We start from the raw sequence: 26,547 nt of genomic DNA, 5'->3' as shown, positions 1-26,547 counted from the left end.
TTGCAATGTAATTTGATATACTCAGTTATATGTAGATTAACATTATGTTTTAGATGGACTGCAAGGATGGCATTTACAAACATATTGAACGACATTATATTTCATACAGATTTTGATCCGAGCATCGTTGACCACCTTATTTCTAGTTGCGTTTTGAACATCGATGATGGAGAAGATATTATGCAAGCTAATACGAGAATTGAAAAGAATAGTATACTTTATGGACATATTATTTGAAAGACCATACAATTCATTTAGCGCCACTTCAGCAAGCATCAATAGACGTCAAAACACAGAAATACAGTCGATATTGGAGAAAAAACGGCTTTGTAGAACGGAAATAAATTTGCCACCTGTCAAAACACTCAGATGGTAGGTAAAAAGTTTTACATTCAAGGCAAACTCAGTAAAATTTTTAATTTGTGCGATGTTTTTATTATTTTCTGCTTTTTCTGAAAGATCACCCATCAGGAAAACTAACAAAAATTGAAAGCCAAGATGTATAAATACTTTTATCCGAGGTGAGCTTTTTGAGCAAATTGGACACAAACAAAATATATCAAAATCCATCTAAGATCTACTTTGGCGGATGAAGTTGAGATTCTAGTTTCTGAAACCGCGCCGAAGTAAGTCCATTATTCCATAGTTCTTTATTCAAAATTCAATAATGAATAATGAAATAGTTCACTATTCACTATTCAATGTTAAAAATAAATAATGAATAATGAAATAGTTTATGTTTCATTATTCAACTTTGAATGCGGTGAATAGCGAAATAAAAAAACAAAAAAAAATGACTGTGACACTATGATATTGCTATATCCCGTATTTCTAAATTCGTCATTTGGGTGATATCTAACAAATATTTAAATTGATATCAGAAAATAGAATAAAAACTCTTTAGATTGATAATTTTATTTATTTATTTAGTTTCGGAGGATAGAACTAGATGGTTTTCCTAACTACTTTTAACAGAAATTCCTTGGTTCAATGTTTGGACGACCTGAATACCAGAACATATATATAGAAATTAAAATAATGTACGTCGTCTTTTTTTTATTTTCACTGGAACTTTGTTATTTTTCATCCTGTGATTATAATAACAATAAGTCGATTGTGCAGCAATGCCCATTAGAGGTGTTACGGAGGACCTAATGCCAAAATACGCGTGAAAATTTAGAAATAGCCAATTTTGAATAATGAAATGGATATTTTGAATAATGAATGGACTTCTCTGACCCTTCAACTCCTAATTATAGATATAAATAAAACCTCAGTCGAAAGCTTATTTAGAGAGAAACAAAAGGTATATAGCAGGCTATATGTTCCGCAACGCATATTAGGGGGAGTAACGAAGGACATAAATATCGAAATTAACATTAAAAAATAGCTTATTTTGAATAATGGAATGGCTGCTGCAACACGTCAACCCCTAATTTAGGAAATATTTATAAACCCAGATAGCGAATAAACTGAGTATACACAATATGTGCCGCAATGACCATTAGAGATGTTACGGAGGACCTAAATGCCAAATACGCGTGAAGAAATAGCCAATTTTGAATAATGAAATAGATATTTTGAATAATGGAATGCACTTTGTGACCATTCAGCCTCTAATTACAGATATACCTTACACATCATTCGAAAGCTTATTAAGAGAGGAACAATAGTGTGTATGGTCAATATGTTCCGCAACGCATATTAGAGGAGTTACGAAGGATCGAAATATTGAAATACGCGTGAAAAATAAGAAATAGCTTATTTTCAATAATGGAATGGACTGCTGCAACCCTTCAGCACCTATGTAAAGGAAAAATTTATACACCAAATCAAAGCTTATTGATTAAAAAATAAACTGAGAATAAACAATATTTGCCGCAATGACCATTACAGGGGTTACAGAGGACCTAAATTCTCCTCCGGTCTGAAAGGCTAGGTTTGGGTAACACTTGTAGAATCACACTGGTCGTATTCGGAAACCACAATCGGTCTTGTACCATTACACCATACACGTTACACCTTAGCACCATACACCATTTCCCCATTCTATCTACATGATCCAAAATTACCCATAATGCAATTAAATTACAAATATTAAGATTATTATTATTGTTTATGTTTACAATTCGAAAAAATAAAATAAAAAGAACTTCATTTCAACCAATGAAACGTCGTACACCATCATTCAAACAATTCCCGATCGCACGTTACACAAGGCACACCATTCCTCAAACACCATTACACCATTCCCTTTACACCATACACCATAGCACCATACACCTTACACCATTGCACCATATACCATACACCATTACACCATACACGTTTTTTTGGGAGTTTACACCATCCAAGGGCTGTAGTCATACTGAGCTGAAAATACTGCTGTGCTCTAGGTCCGAGGATGTTGTCTGTAGGTGGTGCAATGGGTAGTGGGTCGGCAAACTCGGGCGGTGGAGGAGGGAGGGCTTGTACTGTTGCAGGAAGGTCTGCGATCTTTTTGGTGATCTGTGAATCTGCCTCTCGCTGAGCCTCAACCACAGGCTTGAACACCTTGTAAAGGTCCCGGATAAGTCCAATCTTGTCGAGGCGATGCTGCATAATACTTGCTTGAATCTTCCGCTTGGTGTCTTGCAACTCCCTGGCAAGTGCCTCACGCCGCTTAGGGTCGATAACAATGATAAACTTCATTTATTTAATAGGATCGAATGCTGTTGAACGCCCCTAAGCGTTGGTGTTGACGCCCCTAATCGATGAATTGCACATGAAGGTATTACACAGCTGATATGGATCCCTTTTCTTCGAGTGTCATCGGTATGTGCACTGGTGGCCTCGAATCGTCTTGGCAGGGCATTGGGGTTAAGAAAATCGCTCGACCTTACCATAATGGCGGAGTTCCATGCGTTGAAATCACCTCCACCGCTATAGATAGGGCGAATGATCACGCAACCGCATTTTCAACGTTTGCTCCTCATATCGACTGGAAACCCACTCAAACTTGCATTTACAGGGCAATTCGAACTTGCAGGACTGGGAGTTCCTCTGTGTCCAGATATTCTGCATATTTCAGTTTCATTAAGAGATTTTCGAACTGATCCATTCTTAATAAACCATTAATAAACTTGTCTTGTCTTGTCTTTATCTTATACCTCATAGAACTCGTTTAATTTGCATCGATATTTCCATTTGCCTTTATGCTTGTAAAATTGATGGTTACAAATCCATAGGGCTTGGACTAGCAATGCCTACACAGAGCGTCAAACTGTTCCTTGATGAGATCGTTGCAGTGATCGCGTCGGATGTGGTCAAGATTCTTAGCGTCCTGTTGGAAATGGCAGGGAGGTTGCCATTTTTCCCGGATCGACTGGCGGGGCAGTGTGAAGTAGTTCTGGCACAGGTAGAAACAATCGACGTTGTTTTGGCGACTGCGTACGTAGTAGTCTTTACACGTATTCTGTTTGCTCAGCATCAAGTCGTCAAACATCATGAGGTTCTTCCGGCTGGGATCAAGTTCTCGGGGGTCTAGTACATCGCTTCCATGCTCGAAGAAAAAAGTGGTCGATACCACTCGGTGTCGTGGTGGTGTAAGGTGTTGACCACATCGATCAACGAGTAGAGTGACTTGCCCTTCCACGAGGTCTCGGATATCTACTTTAGAGAAGCTTTTACCCAGCGCTTGCTCCAACAGCTGGAAGATAGGTTGGTGAAGCGATTTTCCGAAGACGTACAATAGATTGTAGTCGTAGCCATCCATCTCGCAAGAATAGATTGTTCAGCAGCGTCGTCTTACCACAGTCCGACTTCCCAATGATCAACCCTCTGATCGCCCGCTGCGGTAGGATTTAGTGATTACTCCTCGTGGGGGCGTTGGCACTAGGAAATGTCTTCAACGTTCATTTATTGAAATAAAATAACGATGATTTTCTGCGTGAAATTTTGTAGGAAGGCGGACACAGTTAACACCAACGAGGCAATGGCCAGCAGCGGGCGACGGAGAAAGGTTGGCAACTGCAAGGTGTGCGTTGCCAAGAAGTCTCAGTTTGTTGCTACAACTGGTACAGGGTTCATGAACAAACTAATCAACCGATTATCCATGGTTATGCATCTACCCGGACACAACTTCACGGGGCCTGGGACTAAACTTAGCAAGCGACTTCTCCCCGGTGGCACTTCGAAAGCTTGATCAAAACCCATTAATTGAGTTGACCAGGCTGCATATCACCACGATCTTTGTTATGCCCAACATTCAACCGCACGCAACTCCATCTGTGACGAAGCTATGCTAGCCCTCGCTTAACACCATTCTCAACCCTACCACACGCGAACGCTTGGACTGCAGCATAGTCGGACCCATCATCGGTACCAAAGTTCAATTCGGTCTGGGTGTTAAACAAATGTTCGCTGGACCGATAAGATATCTGCGTAATTGGCACAAACCAGTTCGTTTCAGAAACGCTGTGTAGCGGTGGGTGGTGTGGATGAGACCTGGGCGGCCGACCTCGTTGATATGAGTGCCTTCTCCAGGGACAACAAGGGAAATAAATTTATCCTGAGCATTATCGATTATCGGTTATCGATGTCTTCTCCAAATATGGCTGGCTGATACCACTCAAGAACAAGAAGGGGGTGACGGTGCGGGATGCCTTCCAAGCGTGTGCCCAACAAGCTATGAACAAACAAAGGCACTGAGTTTTTTTTACAACAAGCATGTATATCAGTTGCTTAAAAAGCATGGTATCGAGCTCTACTCCACCGGGAACGAAGAGAAGTCGAGTATTGTCGAGCGTTGAAGCCGCACCATGGAAGAGAAAATGTTCAAATCCTTTTCAGCCAACTCCACGCGCACCTATATCGATGTCCTGGACGATCTGTTCGCCAGTACAATACACTTAGCACCGCTATCAAGATGACCCCTGTCGCCGCAAGTCACAAGGAGCATGAAAACAAGATGTATTGGAACCTTTACGGTAGCATCCCTCCCATGAAACCACCCCGATTTCGTGCTGGCGAATAAGTCCGAATCACCAGGAAAAAAGGTACATTCGAAAAGGGATACACACCCCGCTGGACCGAGGAAGTATTCACCATTTCCCTAGTTTTTTCAGAGGTCCAGTGGGCAATCTTTTCTACGATCTTTTCATCCATCTCCTCAAGGGTTTAAATCAAGTCCGTGTCCGCGGTGAAATCTGGTTTCCCGACTGAAAGTATCCCTCGTTCTCATCATCCGCCTTACCTGTTAGATTAATCTTTAAAAAGGTACAGTGTGTGATCACATTGCTTTTGCCCCTTACAATGCCCAATCTTCTGTAAGTTCCACCCGTGATATCCGAGAAACCTCAAGGGATGTCTGCACATCCATGTCAATAATGGGTGTCATCTTCCAGGTAGTATATACATCTTTAAAGGCTTTCTTCGGCGAATGTACCTCAATTTTATCCCCAACGGCTTTCCTGTCTTCCAAAATCTTTTCCTGCACCTTCTTTAGCAGTCGATCTATCGACAGCCTGCTAACCCCTTTCAACCCAAGTTGTTTTGCCTGGGTGATAATCTCCTTCCTCGTGTGGGGTTTGGGACCACGCTGAATGTTTTGGTATTCAGATGTTCAGGTCGTCCATACATTGAACCAAGGAATTTCTGTTAACAGTAGTTAGGAAAACCATCTAGTTTATCCTCCGAAACTAAATAAATATATAAAATTATAAATCTAAAGAGTTTTTATTCTATTTTCTGATATTAATGTGAATATTTGTTAGATAACACCAAAATGACGAATTTAGAAATACGGGATATAGCTATAGTGTCACAGTCAAATTTTTTAATTTTTATTTCACTATTCACCGCTTCAAGTTGATTAATGAAACATAAACTATTGCATTATTCATTATTCATTTTTTAACATTGAATAGTGAATAGTGAACTATTTCATTATTCATTAATGAATTTTGAATAATTAACTATGAATAATGGACGTACTTCAGCGCGGTGTTTCTGAACTGTTTCTAAATATTTCAAAAGTAAATTTAATAACGGTTTGTTATAACTTGTGTAAGTACCGATTACTGACTACACACACACATACATGTACATAATATATAGACTGAATGAGAGAGATGTAAAATAGTTTTATCAAACACAAAAGGAATAAATCTTGATCTTCATACTATTTAACTTACACAATTATTTGTTTAGATTTAATAATCGCAATGTACAATTAGCTGCAAAAATTTCTTAAACAGCATCCGATTTGTACCTGGATGACTGCACGCTCCTAATGAAGCTATTTTGTTTAGTGAAATATTGCGTGAATGTAAAAAAAATAACTATTTTTATAACACTAATCAGCGTGTTAAAGTTACATTCATAGGCATTAATATTTACATATACACAATCAGGATAAAACTAAATTATAAACAAATATTCTGATTTGAGCGTTCCCGATGAAGGTAAATCCAGAAAAGCGTTTTGTTTTAATTTTTTAACACACTTAAAAAAGCAGCAGTTGTCATCTATTGAATATTTTTTGCGACAGTTCTGTATTTCACTGTTGAGTGCCCGTAAGGATTATGTAAAATTCAGAAATATTTAAGTACCTTAGCGATGTAATTTAGTACACATATTATATTCATAGGTAATAATATAATAAAAGAATAACCCAACATCTCAATGATTATAAAGAAGACAAAAACATTAAGATGTAGGAAATGTTAAGAGTTTTGTCGTTATGTTATTTTGATTTTTAAGGATTTGGAAGTCGACGTTTGTAATACATGAGGGTGTTTTTGATATTTAATTTTATTAGTTATCTTCATTTCTTCATTGCAGATATCAAGGATGATTCCGTTCATTTGCAAAAATGTTACAAAACTATAGTTGACGATCTTGATAGTATAGAACCCATAGATAAGCTTGTAGAGTTTGGTGTTTTGAGTTTTGAACACATGGAGGAAATAAAAGCCTGTCGTACACCACGAGAAAAAAATAGGAAACTTTTACGTACACTTATGTTCAAATTTAAAGACGGATACAAGAATTTTCTTAATTCACTAGAGGATGACTGTGTTCATGAAGATCTGGCTAAAAAAAATCATGCAAACAGAAGTAACAGAAAAGGATAGACATCTATTAAGAATAGGTAATTGTGTAATATTTGAAATAACATTTATGGAATTAAGATGCTGAACATTGTTTTCCATTTGCTTTTCTCTGTTTTGTATTGTTGCAAATGTCAATAAAACCGACAGGTTTGTGGTAAAGGAATTGCATATAAAGAGGTTTATTCCGAAACAATGGAATGTATAACGACTGTACTTTGTTTAAAATTATTTGACTATGTGTTCTACATTTGTGGTTTGCTTTTTCATTGATTGGTATAAACCATACGGTTTTTTCTTCTTTTTGTTGTTTCTGGCGAGAGACATACTCTTCCTAAATATTTACTATATGATTATCAAATACAAAATAATTCATTTACCATTTGCATGCTTTAATTAAAGGAATCTGTGCAAGAAAGAGAATACATAAAAACAAGCAAATCAAAGGTAAATATATTATTTCGTATGACACAATGAATTATAGATGCGACAGAACTTTTACCATTCAGAAATCCTTCATTCATCAGAATAAAACGTTTTTCACTTTCAGAGTAAAAATGCAGAAACATGTATTGTTCATACAATATAGCCCATAAGGAGGTGACGAAACACGAAGAAATAATTTAGTAAAGATGAATGGTGACAAGATTGTATTGTTGACACAACTCCATCATTCAGTTACGGACTTCATAATTAAGCGTTATTAACCCTCAGGGAACCCTAATTTGCAAGCTCCTTTTGGACTACTATGTGTGGTCACGTCCTGAACCTTTGTTGGTTTATATGTAAATATATTTCAGGTCATTTGATTATTATGATAATCGTGTTTGACACTCAAGGTACTTTTTTCGGTGTAAAGTTTCAATTTATATGTTGCAATACTCCAGCCAATATATGTGTATGGAGTTAATATGATTACGATTACGGTATCAATCCATCGGTAGCTTCCTTACATTTTTTATACTACAAAGATGAATATTTTTATTAATAAATGTATAATCTGACACAAAATTACTAAGGTATATTGTGTATGAATCTTAAACAATCATATCAAACAAAGCCTTATATCATTATTAACTTTAAAGTCAGACATAGGGTAAGTTAGGTAGGATATGATAGGTTTTATATAATTTAAAAATATTCTTTATTCATCTGATATCATAAAACGGCTGAAATTACTAATAATCAAATCTCCAGTTACTCCCCTTTTATCCTGAATTGTTCAATCTTTAGTTTTTGTGTAGTTCTTTGTGGATTGTTAAAAATGAACTATCAATCTTGTTACAAATAAAACTGTTTAAATATACAGCCGTAGCCTTTTCAATAAAAAAAATTTTTCTAACTTTTCACTGATACACGTTTGTTGTTCAACATTTTGAGAGATGTCATTTGTTGCTATAAAAAAAGCCTTTTCGTCTGTTTAAGTTGTTGAAAGACACGTTCGTCGGACAAATGTACGCTTCAAACCTTTTAAAATTTGCGAAACTGTATGTTTCTAATACAATGGTTGTTTTGCTCTTTTTTGTACAAGTAACAAATAGAAAAAAAGGAGCAAAAACGAAACTGTTGATGCCGATATAATAGTATTCAAAATCTCTGTAGCAGAAAAGAATAAAGGTTTGAAATTGATTTCATGTTTTGCATGCAGATTAACACCATTTGTTTATTGAACTATGAACTTTCGAAAATCTAGTTGAAGTGCATATACCGTGTTTTTTTTAAAATTTCCGAATGATTATCAATTTAATAGTTTACTCTTACGGTTGATACCGAAAATTTAGTACATTTAAAAAGCTATACCATATTGTCATCAGTTTAAGAATTCATTGGTAAGGATGGGTGATGCTAGAACTAAACTCAGGATATGCATTCAAAATTGGATTTTATCTAAAGCATTACAATTACAAAGATGGAGCTGGCATGTTAGTAACTGCCAGTAGTCCTTTGTTAATTTATGTATCATTGTCATTTTGCTTAGTTTCTTTTGTTACCTATTCTGACATCGGACTCAAAATTCTTTTAAACTGAGTTTTACTCTGCGTATTGTGTGTTTCTTTATTCTACATTGGCTAGAGGTATAGGGGGAGGGCTGAGATCTCTCAAAGCATGTTTTACCCCGCCGCATTTTTGCGCCTGTCCCAAGTCAGGAGCCTCTGGCCTTTGTTAGTCTTGTATGTTTTTTTAAATTTTAGTTCATTTACATGTTTTAGAGTTTAGTATTACGTCAATTTTCACTGAACTAGTACACATTGTTATTTAGGGGCCAGCTGAGGCCCACCTCCGGGTGCAGGATTTTCTCGCTGCGTTGAAGACCCATTGGTGACCTTCGGCTGTTATCTGCTCTTTGGTCGGGTTCTTGTCTCTTTGGCATATTCCCCATTTGCGTTTTCAATTTTATTATTTAATTGCCTTTATTTCGTAGCATCAGTTCAGAAAGTCATAATAGACGTGAAGTCAACAGTATCAAAAAGTGATCATGACAAGATAACAACAGGTTGTGACTTGATAAAGATAATGGAGGACAACAATATTGGACCAGACGATGAGTACCGTTGTCATGTAAAACAATTCATTCAAACATCATCGTACAATGCTATACAACGTTTTGTTTCTGTTGATGATTTTCAAACAGATTCAACGACAGATGTGGATTATATATCAAAGGAAGGTATGTTAACTGTGATAGTATTTACAAATATTCCCCTCCTTTTTCCAATTATAGATAGGAGAAAAATGAAAATGATCAGAGAAAATCTAAATTACAATTTACGTACGTAGTCGTTAACAATAAAAGTTTTGATAAAATGCAAATGAAGTAATTGGTAAAATGGAAGCTGATTGAATGAATGCCCTCACTCATATTTTACCTCTAATTTTTTTCGTAGTTTAAAGAAACAAAGCATAATTTGTGTCTTTATCAGTACTGACATTGACATATCTGAATATGTATTGCTACGTGTATACTGTTACATATTATGAACAATTATCATGGTCTTACATCCTTTCGATACTGGTAACTTAATATGCATGTGGTTAGGTCATGCTTTTCTACATAAATGGGCATTGTAGATACCTTGATTAAGGTCACGAAAAAATATGATTTTGTGAAGAACCGCAGAAACAAATACACTTAAGGTGATATCATCAAAAATGCTTGATTTTGTTTACATTTTTGGAAGATATATACATGTATGTAGGATTCAAATCTACAATGCATGGTGGGTTCCAAATCTATGGCAGATTCCTAATCTATGGCAAATATGACGTCATGCCATCCCAAATCTATGGCAGATTTTTACAATCCTAATCTATTGCAAGTTTTCTAATATCCTAATCTATGGCGGATTTTTGTTGTTTCCAAATCTATGGCAAATTTGGAGCTAATGGAAAACAATGCAGTACATATATGATCAATGACTTGTCTGAAACCAGTGGAAATGTACGAAATGTCTATAAACATTTGTGAAATGATGGTCAACCAAATCGTGATGGTAACCAATTTTTTTTTTGTAAATGATGAATTCCTCAATACAGACTTCAGGCTTGAAATGTTGTGCCCCGTAAAAATTAAAAAATATATATACTCATGGTACCTATATTTTACCCATTCCTTAGACCAACTAGTAAGTCCCTTAACAAAAAAAAGTTAAAAAAATAAAAATAAACAGTTTGAATTTTCAACTAATACTTATTTTATCGTTAATACATCTTTTTTATTTGTTGACAACTTAAATCAAATAGATATCCGTTAATTTAATCTTTCACTTTATAAACTTTGCCAGCTGCAGATAGTAAAACATTTACTATAACTCCTTTTTTTATAATCCGGTTCTGAAAAAAGTGGTGCCCTAGCTTGTACATCGCGGGTTTTGGCTGATACAGCACATTTTGACCCTCTTCCGAATAATAGGTCACATTTCCTTTAAATCATCCGCAAATTGTTGTCCAGGATAATACCTTCATCTGGAATCGTGTTCAAATCTATGAGCTTCGCAATCGTTTGTGGCAGCTACCATGTAATATTGCGTTATTCCATTGTGACGCAATTTAAAGATCTGCCATTGATTTGGAGAAAACAAAAATCTGCCATAGATTTAAGTTGTTCGGCGTTTGTAACGTCACATTTGCCATAGATTAGGAATCTGCCATAGATTTGGAACCCGCCATAGATTTGAGTCCTACATATATTTAAACAGATAGTCGCTAGTCCAATAGGAACAACTCGTTCACCCCTAAAATTAATATTATATGAAATCATATGAAACAGAATTTACACAAAACTATCTCAAAGACTAAAACAAAAAGATAAAACCGAAATAAAAAAAAAATCCATTAATTGCTCCCGTTCTGATTTGTCGCGAATATCAGAACGTTTTCAATACATGAATTTAATTTTAATTAGATTGCAGTTGCTTTGTTATGATATGCAGTTAAAAAAGACACAAATTGATATTCATTTACAAAGGAAACCATGCATATCCATGGATGTATAAGTATAAGTATATACACTTTGTGAGACCAATCAAAGAACTTACTGTGGAAGTACTTATATATGTGGGTATCAATTTTCGTGGTTTGAGCAGAATTTGTTTGTCGTTGGTTCTTAAATTCTCGGATTTTAGTCTTCTGAATAAAAAACATAGAGGGAAGATTTAAAGCCATCACAATACGAAGATTCTTGAAATAAGTCATATGTTGTTTTTATAATTATTTGCGGAACATTGCAAGTTAGTGTGTTCATTTTAACTTACTTGATCGGCTTTCATCACTTCACTACTGACAACATTCATCAATGTTTTTATGAAATGATTGCTCTCGGAAAAAACCTGATTCAGCTATGATTATAAATTGTCTTGATAGAATGATTTGCATATCCCACCAAAACCTTCACAACCTTAATTTTGTTATATATTTTTGAAAAAAATAAGAAGATTTAAATTGAAAACGAAAATATTAATGCCAAAGACCATGTGACATAAATGTAAGTAACGATTAGTTACCGTATTGCCTTCAATAATCAACAAAATCCATACCGCATTCTAAGCCATAAAAGGCCACGACATGACCAAGTAATATTTCAAACGAGAAAGCAAACGTCTATTTCAATGTCGAAAACAAAAAAAGAAAAACAAAATAAATATAGAAAGGAAGGAATGACAACCACTGAGTTACATGCATACATATACATGTATACTAGAGGGATAATCAAACCCATAAGTCGAAGAAAAACGGAAAACGTATATGTTCTTCCTGCCTGTTTTCGCATTAGTTGTAACATACCTTAACGGGACAAATGTACACGGTCGGAACATTTATTCAGATCAATAACTGCGTTTCATTTATTTTCGTGGGTAACAATTTTTGTGGATGTAGGAAATATTTAGCTAGTTATAAAACCAGGTTCAATCCACCATTTTCTACATTTGAAAATGCCTGTACCAAGTCAGGAATATGACAGTTCTTGTCCATTCGTATTTGATGCATTTTGTTATTTGATTTTGCCATGTGATTATGGACTTTCCGAATTGATTTTCCTCTGAGTTCAGTATTTTTGTGATTTTACTTTTTATATATATATTTTTTTATCTATGACACTGCACGTAGTTCTTTTTAATCTGATTCATGCACTTTTGTAATCTGTAGGAATTTGTAAGTTGTTGAATTTTTAATTCGTTGTTGTTCTTGCACTAGCTTTGGGTTTATGAAAGTAACAACTGAAAGATAAGAATAAGAACAGTTTGATCATAATCGTAAACAACACTGTGATACCAAGCCCAAACTTTTTTGTTGATAACGTTGGCATTATATTCAACTGAATGCAAACTCCGTACAGTGATCGTTTCCGATCCGGAATGTAGAACGGAACAACCCTTTAGATAAAGCACGGGATCTGTGGAAGTCCATAATGTTGTAGAGTAGTATTCTGATCGGAGCTAAAACTTCCGGAGAGTAAAACACTAAATGCTTACGGCTTTACTCACAGAACAAGCATTGGTATTCAAGCAAGTACTGAATAAGATTGGGATGCTAGCAAACGTCTATATCATCTATGTCGACTCATTTTTGTAATACTCTAGTTTGATTCTAAATATTAAAGAACTATATGAATATCCGTAACTTATTTTTATGTACAGCCATACAAATACTTTCAATAACTCAACATTAAAATCGTTTAAATTTTTGAAATTTTAATTAAATGTTTATGTTAAAAGTGTTATTGACCTATAATGGTTTCTAATGGTATATGTTATAATTGATGAAAGAAAAACCTTTTTCGAAGTTGAGCATTAATTTGTAGTTTTTTTTTTTTTATTTTTTTATTTTAGAACATTTTGACATAACATGTATGAAAGTCGTTGATAATTTCAAGGAAACTATTCAGTTTCGGGAAATGGTTGAAAAAATTGAGAAGAACCGCATAGTCCTTGTCAAAGGTAATTATCTTAGCCCTTCATAACAAAATGGAAAAAGAAATAAACGAAATTCTACATAGCAATGATACACACCAGAGAGTTAATAATAACGCTGAATTCATTATTGAATAACATTTAAATGGGAGTTTTAGTTGCAAATAAAAATGGCGCTATTTCAGAAGGTGAAAAGCTACTGATTTTCCAACAGGAAGACTGATCTACTCGACTGATTTTACACTGAATTGCACAGTTCCATTGCCTGAGATTATTTATCCACATTTGTATGTGCATTTTAAATCCTTTTAAAGAGCCCACAAGAGTCTTACGCCTCATAACAAAACAAAGCACAAACTAGGTTTATCAATATATTTATATATCTATTATGTCAATATTTGTGACATTTTTTTGTCGGGGTGACGAAGTTTAAAACCGGTCTATAGTTTGAAATGTTGGGCGAATTGTTAGACAGTCTAAAATTTTTGTATAATCAATTATTCAATTATCAACCCAGATCTCTGAAATAAGATTGCACAAACGTTCAAGTTGTGCCGCTGTGTTTATAAAATTTGTAAAGGATTTTCCCTCATATTTCCATACTTTTCCTAAGCAGATTTTTCAAAGGATGGTACCAGTTTTAGGTAATCAACTCCTCTTACAACTTTCAATCTAGAGTGATAAAACTTCACAGAAAAATTGCATTCACGTTGAAGTTGGTGAGCTGCTATCATAGAATGGTTTAAAGGAATTGTCCCAATTATTTTTTGTCCTTGATATTTAGTCATTATCAACTTATATGTTTTTCAACACTTCTGTTAGCTTTAACACCATGTATCTGACACGTCATGGATAGATTGGGCACATGTTGAACCTGTGCATCAGCAATTCTGAAATTGTTTGACGAATCTGTCCCGATTTTTTAAACTGGAAACTAAGTAATTTTTCAGCACAATTTACAAAAGAGGATATTTTCCATGTATTACAGTTATGAAAAAGTGGGCAAACATTTTTATCCGACATTTGTTCAACAATGTATATGGTCTATTTATGTGATAAAATATTTGGACGCAAAAGCAGGACCGCCACTTCTTTGATGTACCTAAAACAAATAACGGCATAAAAATTAACTACGATATTGATGATATAAGATAAAAATATAGATTTCTTATACGTGTTCTTTTCCTTAATTGTTTTTTAATAAACTAGGAGAATTAAAAAAAATGTTACAATCAGTGAGAACATTTTTGTGTTATAATAAATCTTTAATATTTTAGGTCCAAATGGTTCAGGAAAGTCACAGTCCTCATTTGCATATGCCAATCAATTTTCTGCAACGTTTCCCTCTGCTACAATCTGGCGAATTCCATGTAGTTCTATGCAAAGTATGACTATGTCATTATCTATTTTGATGACAAATCTCAAAATCGACAGTGGAGAAATGTGCAAGGAAAGGGGTATTTATTCGCGTTTCCATGATATGATCAAAACGGTCTTTGTCAGAATGTCTGACATGAACGACACGAATCACCTTATTATATTAGATGATATTGAGTCACCAGAAGAACCCGTTATAGATTTGATATTGAAAAAGGTAATTCAAACAAAAAACATTTATGTCATAGGTACGTCAAACAAAAGATTTATGATCACTCAATACAGAAAGTACGGCATGAAAATGAATAGAATGACGGAAACTGAAGCTTTTTCGTTCTTTGAGTTTGCAGAATATAGCAGAGAGGACGTCACAACATTAGCCAAAAAACTAGATTGTTTGCCGTTAGCGCTTTCTTTTGCAGCTACTTATATAGAAAATACCCAAACATCTATAGAAAATTATATACATCTTTTAGAAAATGATGAAATATCCGAACATATTTTAGGAGCTGACTTGGTTTTTCAGCCGTTTAATTTAATACTTCAAAGACTGCAAAATGATCTCACAAAAAAGGTACAGTGTGTGCTGAGCTATGCACCGTATTTTGTGTACGATAACATATCGGTGATGCTTCTTAAAAGTTTACTACCGGATTTTTTATCAGAAGGAGAAAAAGAAGCTGAAATAAATAACCTTATTATTACTTTAAGGAAGTATTCTGTTGCAGTAGTTAAGGGTTATGGTGAGCGACGGAGTATATCGATACATAGTATGACTTGTTTGGCGATTAGAAAAAATAAAACAAAAGAACAAATTAAACAAGAAGTATCTTATCTTTTGAAACACTACTGTTTCATTATGGATCTAGATCTTCGTTTAATTGAATCTATCAAACGAAATGTCTGCTACTTAAGTCATGCTACTCTTCTCTTAGAAAAGTTTCATTCTTATTTAGATACAAATGTTTTTCAAATGAGAATATATAAAAGTTTTTTATGTTGTGCAATAGGAGTAACATTTCGGATGTATGGAAATGCAGAATTATCATCATATGACTACCTAGAACGAGCCAAAAATATTATTTTCGATTTAATAAAATTTCAACCAAAAATTTCTGTTTATCCATTCACTTCCACAGATCCCGTGCTTTATCTAAAGGGTTGTTCCGTTCTACAAAAGGATACAGAGGATATATTTCATAGATTAGTAAAAGAAAGTGAACAAAAAATGACAAAAGATTTTGTGCAAACATTTTTAGCAAACAAATTCAGGAGTTCAAGAGAAATGGAACTCTTTGAAAAATATGCTAATGGGGAGATAAACAAGAATGAAATAAAACACTTCAAATTGACTTCATACAAAACTAAAAAAAGGGGAAATATGGAAAAAATATTTGCTCCTTTTAAAAGTATCAAGGAAACTTTCCTTGTTGATTTACTTATAAGTATTATGCATGAAAGTAGTAAAAATAAGTGGTGGATGGAATCGACAAATAGCATGGTCACTGAATATGGCAACAATGAAACAAAAATGGATAGTCTGACTGACAGTCAATTTGCGTATAATCTCGCAGTTTGGTTGCAGTGTTATTTCAAAAAAAGTTATAAAAACTACCTACCTATTGCTGCTTTAGTAGAACATCGCGATGGCATTATTAGATTTTTGAGATCAGAGAGAACTGTTTCAACTAAAAATCTGCACAAGATCATACAAAGGCTAAAGGAAATGCAAGGAGAGGGTTCATCAACTTTGTTCTACACCTATGGTGCTTTAAAAATGGCGCCAAAATTTACTCTCTATCATAACTGCATGATCAATCGCGCTCTTTTAAAGTGCTGCTTTATTGAATGGCGGGAAGGAAAAAGTGAAAAGTGTCTTGAAAAAGCTATTTTGCAAGCACAAACCTTAAATGAAATAGCTATCACTATGAGAGAAGATTGGCTAATCTGTATGATGATTTACCTTGAAATTGCTGAAACATATCTCCTCTTTCCCACGAAAAACAACATTGATCAAGCTAAACAAAAGTACAAAAAAGCATTTGAACTCCAATCAACATTTGGTGGTATACTTCTGACTACCCAATACCATTTCAATCTTTATCAACAATATATTCATTTTTGCTTGAAATTTGGCAATTTAGAAGATCTCAACGATGCACGGAAAATTTCTGTTGAAATGAGGGAGAGGTGTGTCCAACAAAAACGTAAACAAGCAATTGGAGACAACTTGATTAAGATTGAAGATAGAACAAAATCAAAGGTGAGTTTGGTTATTGATGAATGTTATCTATGCATTATATACAGAAAAGTAAAGGTGTGTATATACAAACGGGGCAATGCAAAACCAAAAAGAAAACAGAAAACAACAAGACTACTGTAAACCAACTTATTTTCGCGTGCGATTTATTTTCGCGTATTTCGCGAGGAGAACAATAACGCGAATATAAATCGTCGCGAATATGTAAAACTTTCTTAATAAACTTCATCAAGTAAATCAGAAAATCGCGAAATTAAATAGTCGCGAAATGGTCAAGAAAGGGTAAAACGCGAAAAAAAGTATCCGCGAAAATAAGTTGGTTTACAGTAATTACAAACGCCCCATAAATTCTTCACATTATACTTAATTTAGAACACCAAGAACAAAATCAAGATATATTGATGAACGCAGGCGCTTAGGGTGGGACAGTAGTTTATATTCCACTAATGTTTCCCGTCGTATTTCTCCTTCGGTGATGTCACACATATTACCTACATTTGTAGTTTAAACCCGCAACATTCTAGAAGTACCTGTCGTAAGTCAGGAGCTTGTATTTCATTGGATGTCGTTTGTTGATGTATATAACTTTTGTTTCTCGTTAACCTTTTTGTACATAAAAAATGCCGTTAGTTTTCCCGTTTGAATTGTTTTACCTTTATCATTTCGAGGCCTTTTATAGCTGAATTTACAGAAAAATTAACATTTTAATGTCATCAAAAAGTGCTGACTATGCAACACTCGTGCTTCGTCTTCAGAAGACTCATCGGTGACGCTGGAATAAGAACAGTGCAAATCAAAAAAGAAAATATAGAGCTTTATAACGCATGAATTCCGAAAGGTTGTACAAAAAAAAAGGCTTAGACAATTGTAATCTTTACCTGGTGGTAGTAAGAACTTTGAATAGTATATCTTGATATAAACAGTAAATGTAGCGAAATTATGAACATATCAATGATATATCATGTCAACACACAAGTGCTGACTACTAGGCTGGTGATTTAAAGTCAACCTTTGTTATTTATTCAACGAAAAAAATTCACCTATTGAACAAAAATTAAACAAACATGTTTATATCAGATTTAGTTTCCTTTTTAAAACTTAAACTTAAAATTGCACTAGTGTTGAAAACAATACTGAAATGTCCTACATATTATCAAGTGGTTACTTTCTTGCCATGATTGTAGTTTTTTATTCGAGTTTCAACGCTGTTCAAATTCGCATTTGATTTGACTTTCAGATTTATTTTATTCGAGCATCACTGGTGAGTCTTGTGTAAACGAACGAATGGTTTAATACATTATACGTGTGGTATACTTGATAATTTTGTATGCTTTTATTCTGAAAAGTTTTATAAATACATTGATAAATTTCTTTAAAATTCAAATTATATCTGCTTTCCATTTCAGACCAGAAGAAAGGTTGCCATTAATCTACTCGGAATATTATTTCTGATTTCATCTGTGTTTGCTGGTGTGTGGTTCTTTATGACCAAGTGATTCAATCCTATCGTTGATTAAGAACAATAGAAAAGATGTGGCCATATTATTGACATTGAATATCTTGAACGTAAAACGATGAAATGTAAGACTTTAATCACAGACGATTGAACAAGTACTATGTATGCTTGGAAAACAAATAAACGATACAACATGTATTTTTAAACCACAATGTTAAATATAATGATTTACTTTCCGGAGACCTATAATCAGTATAATTGCTTTGTCTTATGCTTTCATTTTTAATCATCTTTAATAAATGCTATATTTCATTAGGAAGTGCATATCAGAAACAATATAAAAGTGGTGGTGGTGGCCCAGGGATCAAGGTGGCCCTAATAATGAACCTGAATCAATTACTTTACTTCTTTACAACTATGAAGGGATGCAAGTTGTCTAGCTCAAAATAGTGTAATGAACATTTGACCCGAGTGAAAGAGAAATGAGGGGCGAAAACAAACAATACCATAGCAGTTAACACAATTATATGGCGAAATTTGTCCACTACTATCTTACCAATGTGCATGACCTACGACGGCAACTGTGATGATTTTATCAATAACGATACAATAATTGCTCAATTTGCAGGCGTCCTTGTTTTTCCTCTGTTTACTCGAAAAGGTATTGGCTAGTCATACTTGACTCAAAATCAGTAAATGCATAGCCAAAAAAAAATACATAATTGTATTTTTTCATGGCGAAGTCACAGAGAGGACTTCTACACGGAGCCAATAAAAAAAGATCACTAAGATTCCAACGACCTCTCATTTTCCTGTCGACTAATGACATTAAGATGTTCTTTTTGTATCTTCCGCCTCTAATATATTTGGATCAAATTTGTATCGTTTGATGATATAAGTTTTATCATGTTTTGAAATATACTATCCCGAAACCAAATTACACCGTTCGTCAAAATAGTCTAATATAGTGAAAAATTATCTGAGGGAAATCATATGTTTAACATTCATAATTTTAACAAAACATAAAATAGCAACTTGCTTTACACAGATATACGAAAATGTGATATGAATGCCAATTAGACAACTCTCAATCAAATAAAAAAAAAAAACAATTTGTAAACTATAATGGTATGGTTTTCAACGCAAAGCATTGACTCACGCTGAACAGCAAGCTACAAAGGACATAAAAACATATTTTTGTAAAAAAGAGAACTGTTTTACAAAATGAATAAATGTCGTTTCTCTGAACAAAAATGTTCTACATAACCATTCGCAAAGTCTTCTTAAACTGTATTGCTGTAGCTTAGTCTTAATAAAATTGAGAATGGAAATTGGGAATATTTCAAAGAGACAACAACCCGACCATAGAACAGAAACAACCGAAGGCAACCAATGGCTCTTCAACGCAGCCAGCAAGAAAATCACGCTCCTGGAGGTGGTCCTCAGCTGGCTCCTACATAAAGTTGTATACTAGTTCCGTGAAAATGGACGTCACACTTAACTCCAAAACATAGAAATAAACTTAGATTAAAAAACTTTACAAGACTAACAAAGGATGGGAGCAAACATGCGACAGGGTTAAACATGTTTTGTGAGATCTCAACCCTCCCCCCATACCTCTAGTCAATATAGAATAAAGAAACACATAGCAATATGCCGGCTCCTGCCGACCTCAATAAACTGATTGAAGGATTATTTCTTCATCATATGAAAATCAAGTACAATCCCTCCAGTTAGGGGTTTATAAGTATCATACCATCATAAAATATACGAGAAGACAATACTTTTGCTTTCTCTGGAATATTCATAACCATTTGATATTCCTTTTTTGCGAATTATAAGGTACCATTTTTGTTTCGCATTCCTGAAAAGAATCGTGAAAGAATGTGTACTAACTATTTGAGTTTTTTAAAACATCCTTGAAGAATAGCAGAAGAATCCAAAGAGATAGTGGACTTCATGAATGAAAGAAGAACTGACAATAACAAACTGTCTAAAATACAACATAGAAAACTAAAGACTGAGTACCACAAACCTGAAAAAACCAAGGGATTATATCAGGTGTCAATCAAAAATGTTCCAATCTTTTTGTATCACTTACAACTTCATATAACTCAAAATCAAGTAAGGAAATTATGTCACCAACGAACCAACTTTGAATACTTATTAAAATCATGATAGAATCTATATATACATTTGTATGTTTATTTATTCTGTAAAGCTCTTTACTTTAAATAATTTTGTCAATAACTGTAATAAGTATGATTAAAAAACTTATAAACAGAAAATCTGACAGGTGTAGTATTTTTAGTGGGTTTTTTTTTAGTTTGAAGCGCAAAATTTGAAATTAAAAAGAAACTGTACTTAGACTATGTAATGAGGATCTCTAATATTTGACTTAAATTTGTTTAAGGGAATATATTTATAAGATAATGACTATGAGAGGGATAACTCGTATTTTGTAAAGAATCACTCTGATTCAAACATAACATTCTCTCAAACTGACATTATCAAGATGGTTTATTTCTTCATTGACAAAATATTAGTTACGTTTGGAAGACGTGTTTTTCAACAGACTGTCTGTATTCCTGTGGAAACCAATTATGCCCTTCTTCTTGCCGACTTATTCTTTTATTATTATGAGGCTGACTTTATACAGAAACTTCTTATGAAGAAAGATAAGAAGTTAGCAATATCCCTTAATTTTACTTTCCGCTATATAGTTAATGTTCTCCAACTAAATAATTCAAAATTTGGTGACTATGTTGAATGCATCTATCCCATCGAACTAGAGATAAAGAAACATACAGCATATACAGTTAAGTCTGCCTCATATGTTACTTACATATAGAAATTTACAATGAGGGTCCGTTGAAAACAAAACTTTGCGACAAAAGAGATTATTTCAGCTTCCTAATTGTGAACTTCCCATTTATATGAAGCAACATTCAAGCAGCGCCTGCATACGGAGTATATATCTCCAAATTGATACGATATTCCCGGGCTAGTATTTCCTATCATGATTTCCTTGATAGAGGGTTGATGCTAACAAGGATGCTATGGAACTAAGAGTTTCAAATGCTGAAGTTGAAATAAACTCTTATACGTTTTACGAACGCCATCACGAGTTAAGCAATGTCATCAGAAGGAGTATTGTAAAAATATGAAATACGTAAAACGATAAATCCATACATATAACAGGAACTTCTAACTCTTCTGGAGCTTTGATTTGAATATATATAAATTAGAATAACAAATCATCTTTACCAATTAATATATTTGTATCACAAAATGGAAAATATACGATTTAAAAATAATGTTGGACATTCGGGAGGCTGTACAGCGAGTTTCCGCCATTCGAAAAAGTAAAAGTCGCTAAGGTAAAAAGTTAAATGTACAGCAGTTGTGAGTTAACATGACTTCTGTTTAAAAGAAGGGCGAAAGATACCAGAGAGACATTCAAACTCATAAATTGAAAATAAATTGACAGCGCCAGGCTAAAAAAGAAAAAGACGAACAGACAAATAATTATACACAAAACACAAAATAGAAAACTAAAAGACCAGGCAACACGAACTACACCAAACACTAAAGTGATCTCCAGAAGGGTATACACAACTGCAGTCACTGCTAGCAGTCTGAGCAAGTAATCTAAATCTGCCTAAGTAATTTACCAGAAATCAAAACACCGAACCATTATAGTAAACAGTACGTAAGTACTTCTTTGATTAGAACAATGATCTGCCGTCATTAATCAAAGAATCACTCTTTGGTTTCTGGTGGAGTCAATGACTAAAATTGAAAAAAGAGCAACCAAAGGACGATCTCAGTTCAGATTAGTATAGGCATATGTAATATTTGCTTTACTTTCTCATACATATTGTAAAAATGTGAAGGCATACTAAATTTTATCAGATTGCTGATGTTCTTTATGGCAGCAATTTTCATTTTATCACTTTTTTAGCATACGACATCATAAAAAGCAAATTTATATATTATATGTGATATAGATACAATGGATAAGCGTTGATTCTTGAAAAAGAAACCATGACCCAGGAGGGCGAATGGTTTGTTTTTAATGAATCAACGCTTATCCATTGTATCTATAACTTAAACTATTGTGTTAATGTCTTTTTAAAATTAACGCCTGTTCGTAATTAGAAGGTATTGTGAGTGAGTTTAAAAAACCATGCTATCGTGTCAAACGATCCATTACAATAAATTAAATATCACAATAAAATAGTTAAAAAAATAAAATGTATTATAACACAACACGGCTGCCCTTTCAGATCTCCATATTATCAGGCATTTGCATATTATCCGTTTTAACAAAATAAAATATATTCGAACTTATTTCTATTAAAATTAAAAATGGAAATGGAGAATATGTCAAAGGGACAACAACCCGACACAGAACATATATATAGTGCATATAATAAGTACGTTTACGAAATTTCTAACAAAAAATCTTATTCTATGAAAATTCCGATTTTCTAGCATAGGAATTTGCGAATGCATATTTGTAAAATGAAGTAAAACAGATGAAATCATAATACATTAATTTAATTTTATAAAACAAAAACTGGACGAATATGTGAAATAGCCAACAATAATCCGATAATTAACGACCAAACTCGCTTTTATCACACAACATATCAACAATAACATACAAAACAAGAACAAAAACTGAATACTAAACAATGAGAATTCAGGGATTCGAACCTAAACAGACAAATTCTTAACTTTAACTCATTTAACATAACCATGAAACCTCGTGGCTAGCAACTCATACTATACATTTGCCTATTGTGTATATATAAAGGTGCAAGTCCATTGTACCGATGTATGTAATATATTCATTTATATATATAAAGATAGAAGAAGTCTGAGATGATTGTCATAGCCATTTAGGTTTTGATGCTCTCTTAGGTTTTGTGAATATAGGTTCCAATGTTTTTGATGCATGACTGTATTGACTATATGACAGTTATTTTAGAGTTGTGTGTCATGAACATTGATGTCCGGATTTACTAGTGTCTGAAACGTTATTCTATGGGAAATGAACTTTTATTTCGGTTTCCAAAACCGGGGAATTGTTTGCTCGTTATTCAATTCACAGTTCATATATAAGTATTATTCATGTTACAGTTGTATTTATGCTTAGTTGGTATTTTGTTCAAAGTATTATGTATGTTTGAATATTGATGCTCATCTAAATTATATATTAAATATTTCTGAAGGTCCTTTGGAATTTCAAGTTCTGTCAAACTATGTAGAAAGGGTAGTCGCAAATGATAGCGAATTATCCATCGACATCGGTTTTTTAGAGTTCTTGGAACATTTGAATGGTATACTGCCCTGATCATATTCAGACATGTTGATTCAATCATGTCAAAGTCGCCATTTTCAAAATGCTCCGTAGATTCCTCGTGGATTTTTCGCAAGCAATGAAATTATCTAATACTAAAGACAGTAATACCATTCTGTCTAAACTAGCTGATTGTATAAACATGTTCTTAAACAGAAGAGATTTTATCATATTTGCATTAAATTCTTTCAAATGAAAGCCATTAATGTAGAATAATATCGCTAATTGAAAATATTGCTTTGCCTCGGAAATAGCTATACCAAACGCCGACATGTTTTCATTATTGATAGTGTACAAATTACATCCATGTTTCATTAAGAGAGAACATACATCTAGTTTGTTTCCTTCAGCGGCATAATGAAGTGCAGTGAATAATCGTTTATCATGTGCGTCAATGTCAGCTCCATTTTGTAAAAGCAGTTTTAAAATTTCAAATCGCGTAGATTTTGAGGTATTATTGTTTTCGTCCGGTGTAATAACTGCTGCCATGAGGGCCGTTTTTTCCCTCTGTTGTTTTTAGGTTTACGTTGCATCCGTGGATTAACAAAACTTTTACGACATTAACAGAGAGATAATAACAAGCCCGATACAATGGCGATTCTCCATTTTGCTTGGCACATTCACTATACCACTTGCTCGTAATAAAATATCCGCTATTTGCCAATGATCGTAATATGCTGACGCTCCAAGAGGCGTAACACCAGCTACATCTAAACAATTGACGTCACTTCCTCTTTCCAACAAGTTGACAACGAGTTTAACTTGACCATTTAATGAAGCGAAGTACAAAGGTGTACGGTCAAACTGATTACCAATATTTATATCAGTGTGTGGATATTCTAAGAGAATATTTACTATTTTATCTAGCCTACCACGTACTGCTCTTGTTAGTGCTGTTTCTTGACAGTACGTGCAATTGACATCAGGATCATTCTTGAGTATTCTCGTCACATGTTCTACATCATGCTTTTGAATAGCAAAATGGAGATCCTTAACGGACATTTTTGTTATTCCTTGCTAATCATGATGATGATAGTATTCCTATTTCCTACAAAATTGGAAAACATATTTTTTAAACATATATTTAATTGTATTTTCCTGTTTTTTGGTAAATCAAGACAGCCTTATACATACCAATGTGTTTTAATGTAGATTATTCTAAAACAATCATCTCTTTGATGTTTGTTTACACTTTTACATTTTAGAATATTTTTGTCTCATTTAAGAAATTTTTGACGAAATGTGCCTTTGTTGCAGTAAACTTGGCACTTGTATTCAAAGTCTTAATGAGTAAACCATACAGAGCACGATAGCAGTGAACATTAAACTCCAAAAAATAAAACAGCTGGGGACTGTAAATTGAAATATTATCAATTTGAAAGTATTCAAAAAACAAGATATGTTGTCTTAACAGCTCTAGAGTGTAAAGGGGGAACATTCAGAATTTAACCAAATTTGCTTAATTTCACAGATTTTAAAGAAATTAACTCAAATATGAAGTTTTGTAAATATTTAAGTTGTACGTTAAATTGTTGAGAAGTGCTTATATTTACTCTTTGCAGTTATTGAAACTCATAGATCCTTCCTGAATATTATTTATTGGAGTTTTTGTCCTTTCGATAACCTAAAAGTAAGCTGCAACACCTAAATCTTATTTTTTTATCACCACGGCATAAAAAATACAAGCTAGAAAAAAAAATATCTCAACAAAACTTACAATAGTATGTTCTATCCTGAATATGTACTAAATATTCCAAATTGCTAGAAACAGCAGAATGATTTAGGAAATTTGAGGCCCAAGGGGCAAAAAACAAAGAAAATTTCTTACCCCTGGGTCATAAAACAAATAATTTAAGTTGTAAATGCTATGATTTTATGATTTTAAAGTTCTTGATATAATGTTAGCCGTCATCTCTATAACATTTTGAGTGATTTTTTTTTTTTTTTTTTTTATCTCAGCGTGGTTTCTGCATACATACATGTACAACTATTGCAAATATGGCTTTGTTTGAACACTTCTAGTTTATATAATAGCTAAAATGTGTCAGATATATGGTTACAGATGATACTGTTGTGACAAGAATTCATAATTGATCATTTGAGGCAGAAAATGTGTACTTTAATTGACAAATAGGCATACAGTAAGATGTGGACTGGAGACAGATATTGGAACGGGTACTTTATATAATCTTGAATGTTGTAATATTGACTGCTAAACATTACATTTATAGTATTCTGATATGTTTTCAATATGTTATCAAAAGAGTTTTAAACAGGCATTTTTTAATCAGAAAAAATGAAAATAGGGTAAGCTGCAATAATAAAAGTCTTGTTTTCAAATTAAAAAAAATGAAACAGGGGAGGGGGTATAAAATTTACAATAAGAAAAACTTAGAGTATACGCAGTGATTTCTTTAAGGCTATACTTTTAATTATATTACGTCGGATGAAATGAATAATTTGTTGGCAATAGAACATTAATAGAAAGTTTTCAACAGTACTCGTAAAATATATCAAAACAGTCAGATAAAATAAAGCAATTTGTCGTCAGAAGGACTATTGTAAAATATGAAATTAGTAAAAGTGTA

The 26,547-nt window shown here is 33.6% G+C and overlaps 2 protein-coding genes across 2 annotated transcripts; one reads left to right on the top strand and one right to left on the bottom strand.

Annotated features, from left to right (window-relative positions):
* The first annotated feature begins 3,973 nt into the window (after window positions 1–3,973).
* Window positions 3,974–18,756, top strand: LOC139509593 (uncharacterized). The gene is made up of 7 exons (XM_071296204.1): window positions 3,974–4,055; window positions 6,823–7,098; window positions 7,494–7,538; window positions 9,514–9,759; window positions 13,418–13,525; window positions 14,776–17,138; window positions 18,542–18,756. Exons 1-7 carry the CDS (start codon window positions 3,974–3,976, stop codon window positions 18,629–18,631), a joined length of 3,210 nt encoding a protein of 1,069 aa, XP_071152305.1. The 3' UTR covers window positions 18,632–18,756.
* Window positions 18,757–24,511: 5,755 nt separating this feature from the next.
* On the bottom strand, window positions 24,512–24,961 carry LOC139509592 (myotrophin-like). Its single transcript, XM_071296203.1, has one exon. The coding sequence runs from the start codon at window positions 24,959–24,961 to the stop codon at window positions 24,512–24,514; it is 450 nt and encodes a 149-aa protein (XP_071152304.1).
* Between the last annotated feature and the right edge of the window lie 1,586 nt (window positions 24,962–26,547).

The sequence above is a fragment of the Mytilus edulis genome, unplaced genomic scaffold, assembly GCF_963676685.1.
Source record: "Mytilus edulis unplaced genomic scaffold, xbMytEdul2.2 SCAFFOLD_642, whole genome shotgun sequence".
NCBI lineage: Eukaryota > Metazoa > Mollusca > Bivalvia > Mytilida > Mytilidae > Mytilus > Mytilus edulis.
This window is presented reverse-complemented; position numbering and strand designations above follow the sequence as displayed.

Coding starts and splice junctions, on each gene's coding strand:
- LOC139509593 (XM_071296204.1), top strand. CDS start 3,974: ATGGCCAGCAGCGGGCGACGGAGAAAGGTTGGCAACTGCAAGGTGTGC. Junction 7,099..7,493: donor AAAAAATCATGCAAACAGAA/GTAACAGAAAAG, acceptor CTTTAATTAAAG/GAATCTGTGCAAGAAAGAGA. Junction 17,139..18,541: donor AAGATAGAACAAAATCAAAG/GTGAGTTTGGTT, acceptor TTTCCATTTCAG/ACCAGAAGAAAGGTTGCCAT.
- LOC139509592 (XM_071296203.1), bottom strand. CDS start 24,961: ATGTCCGTTAAGGATCTCCATTTTGCTATTCAAAAGCATGATGTAGAA.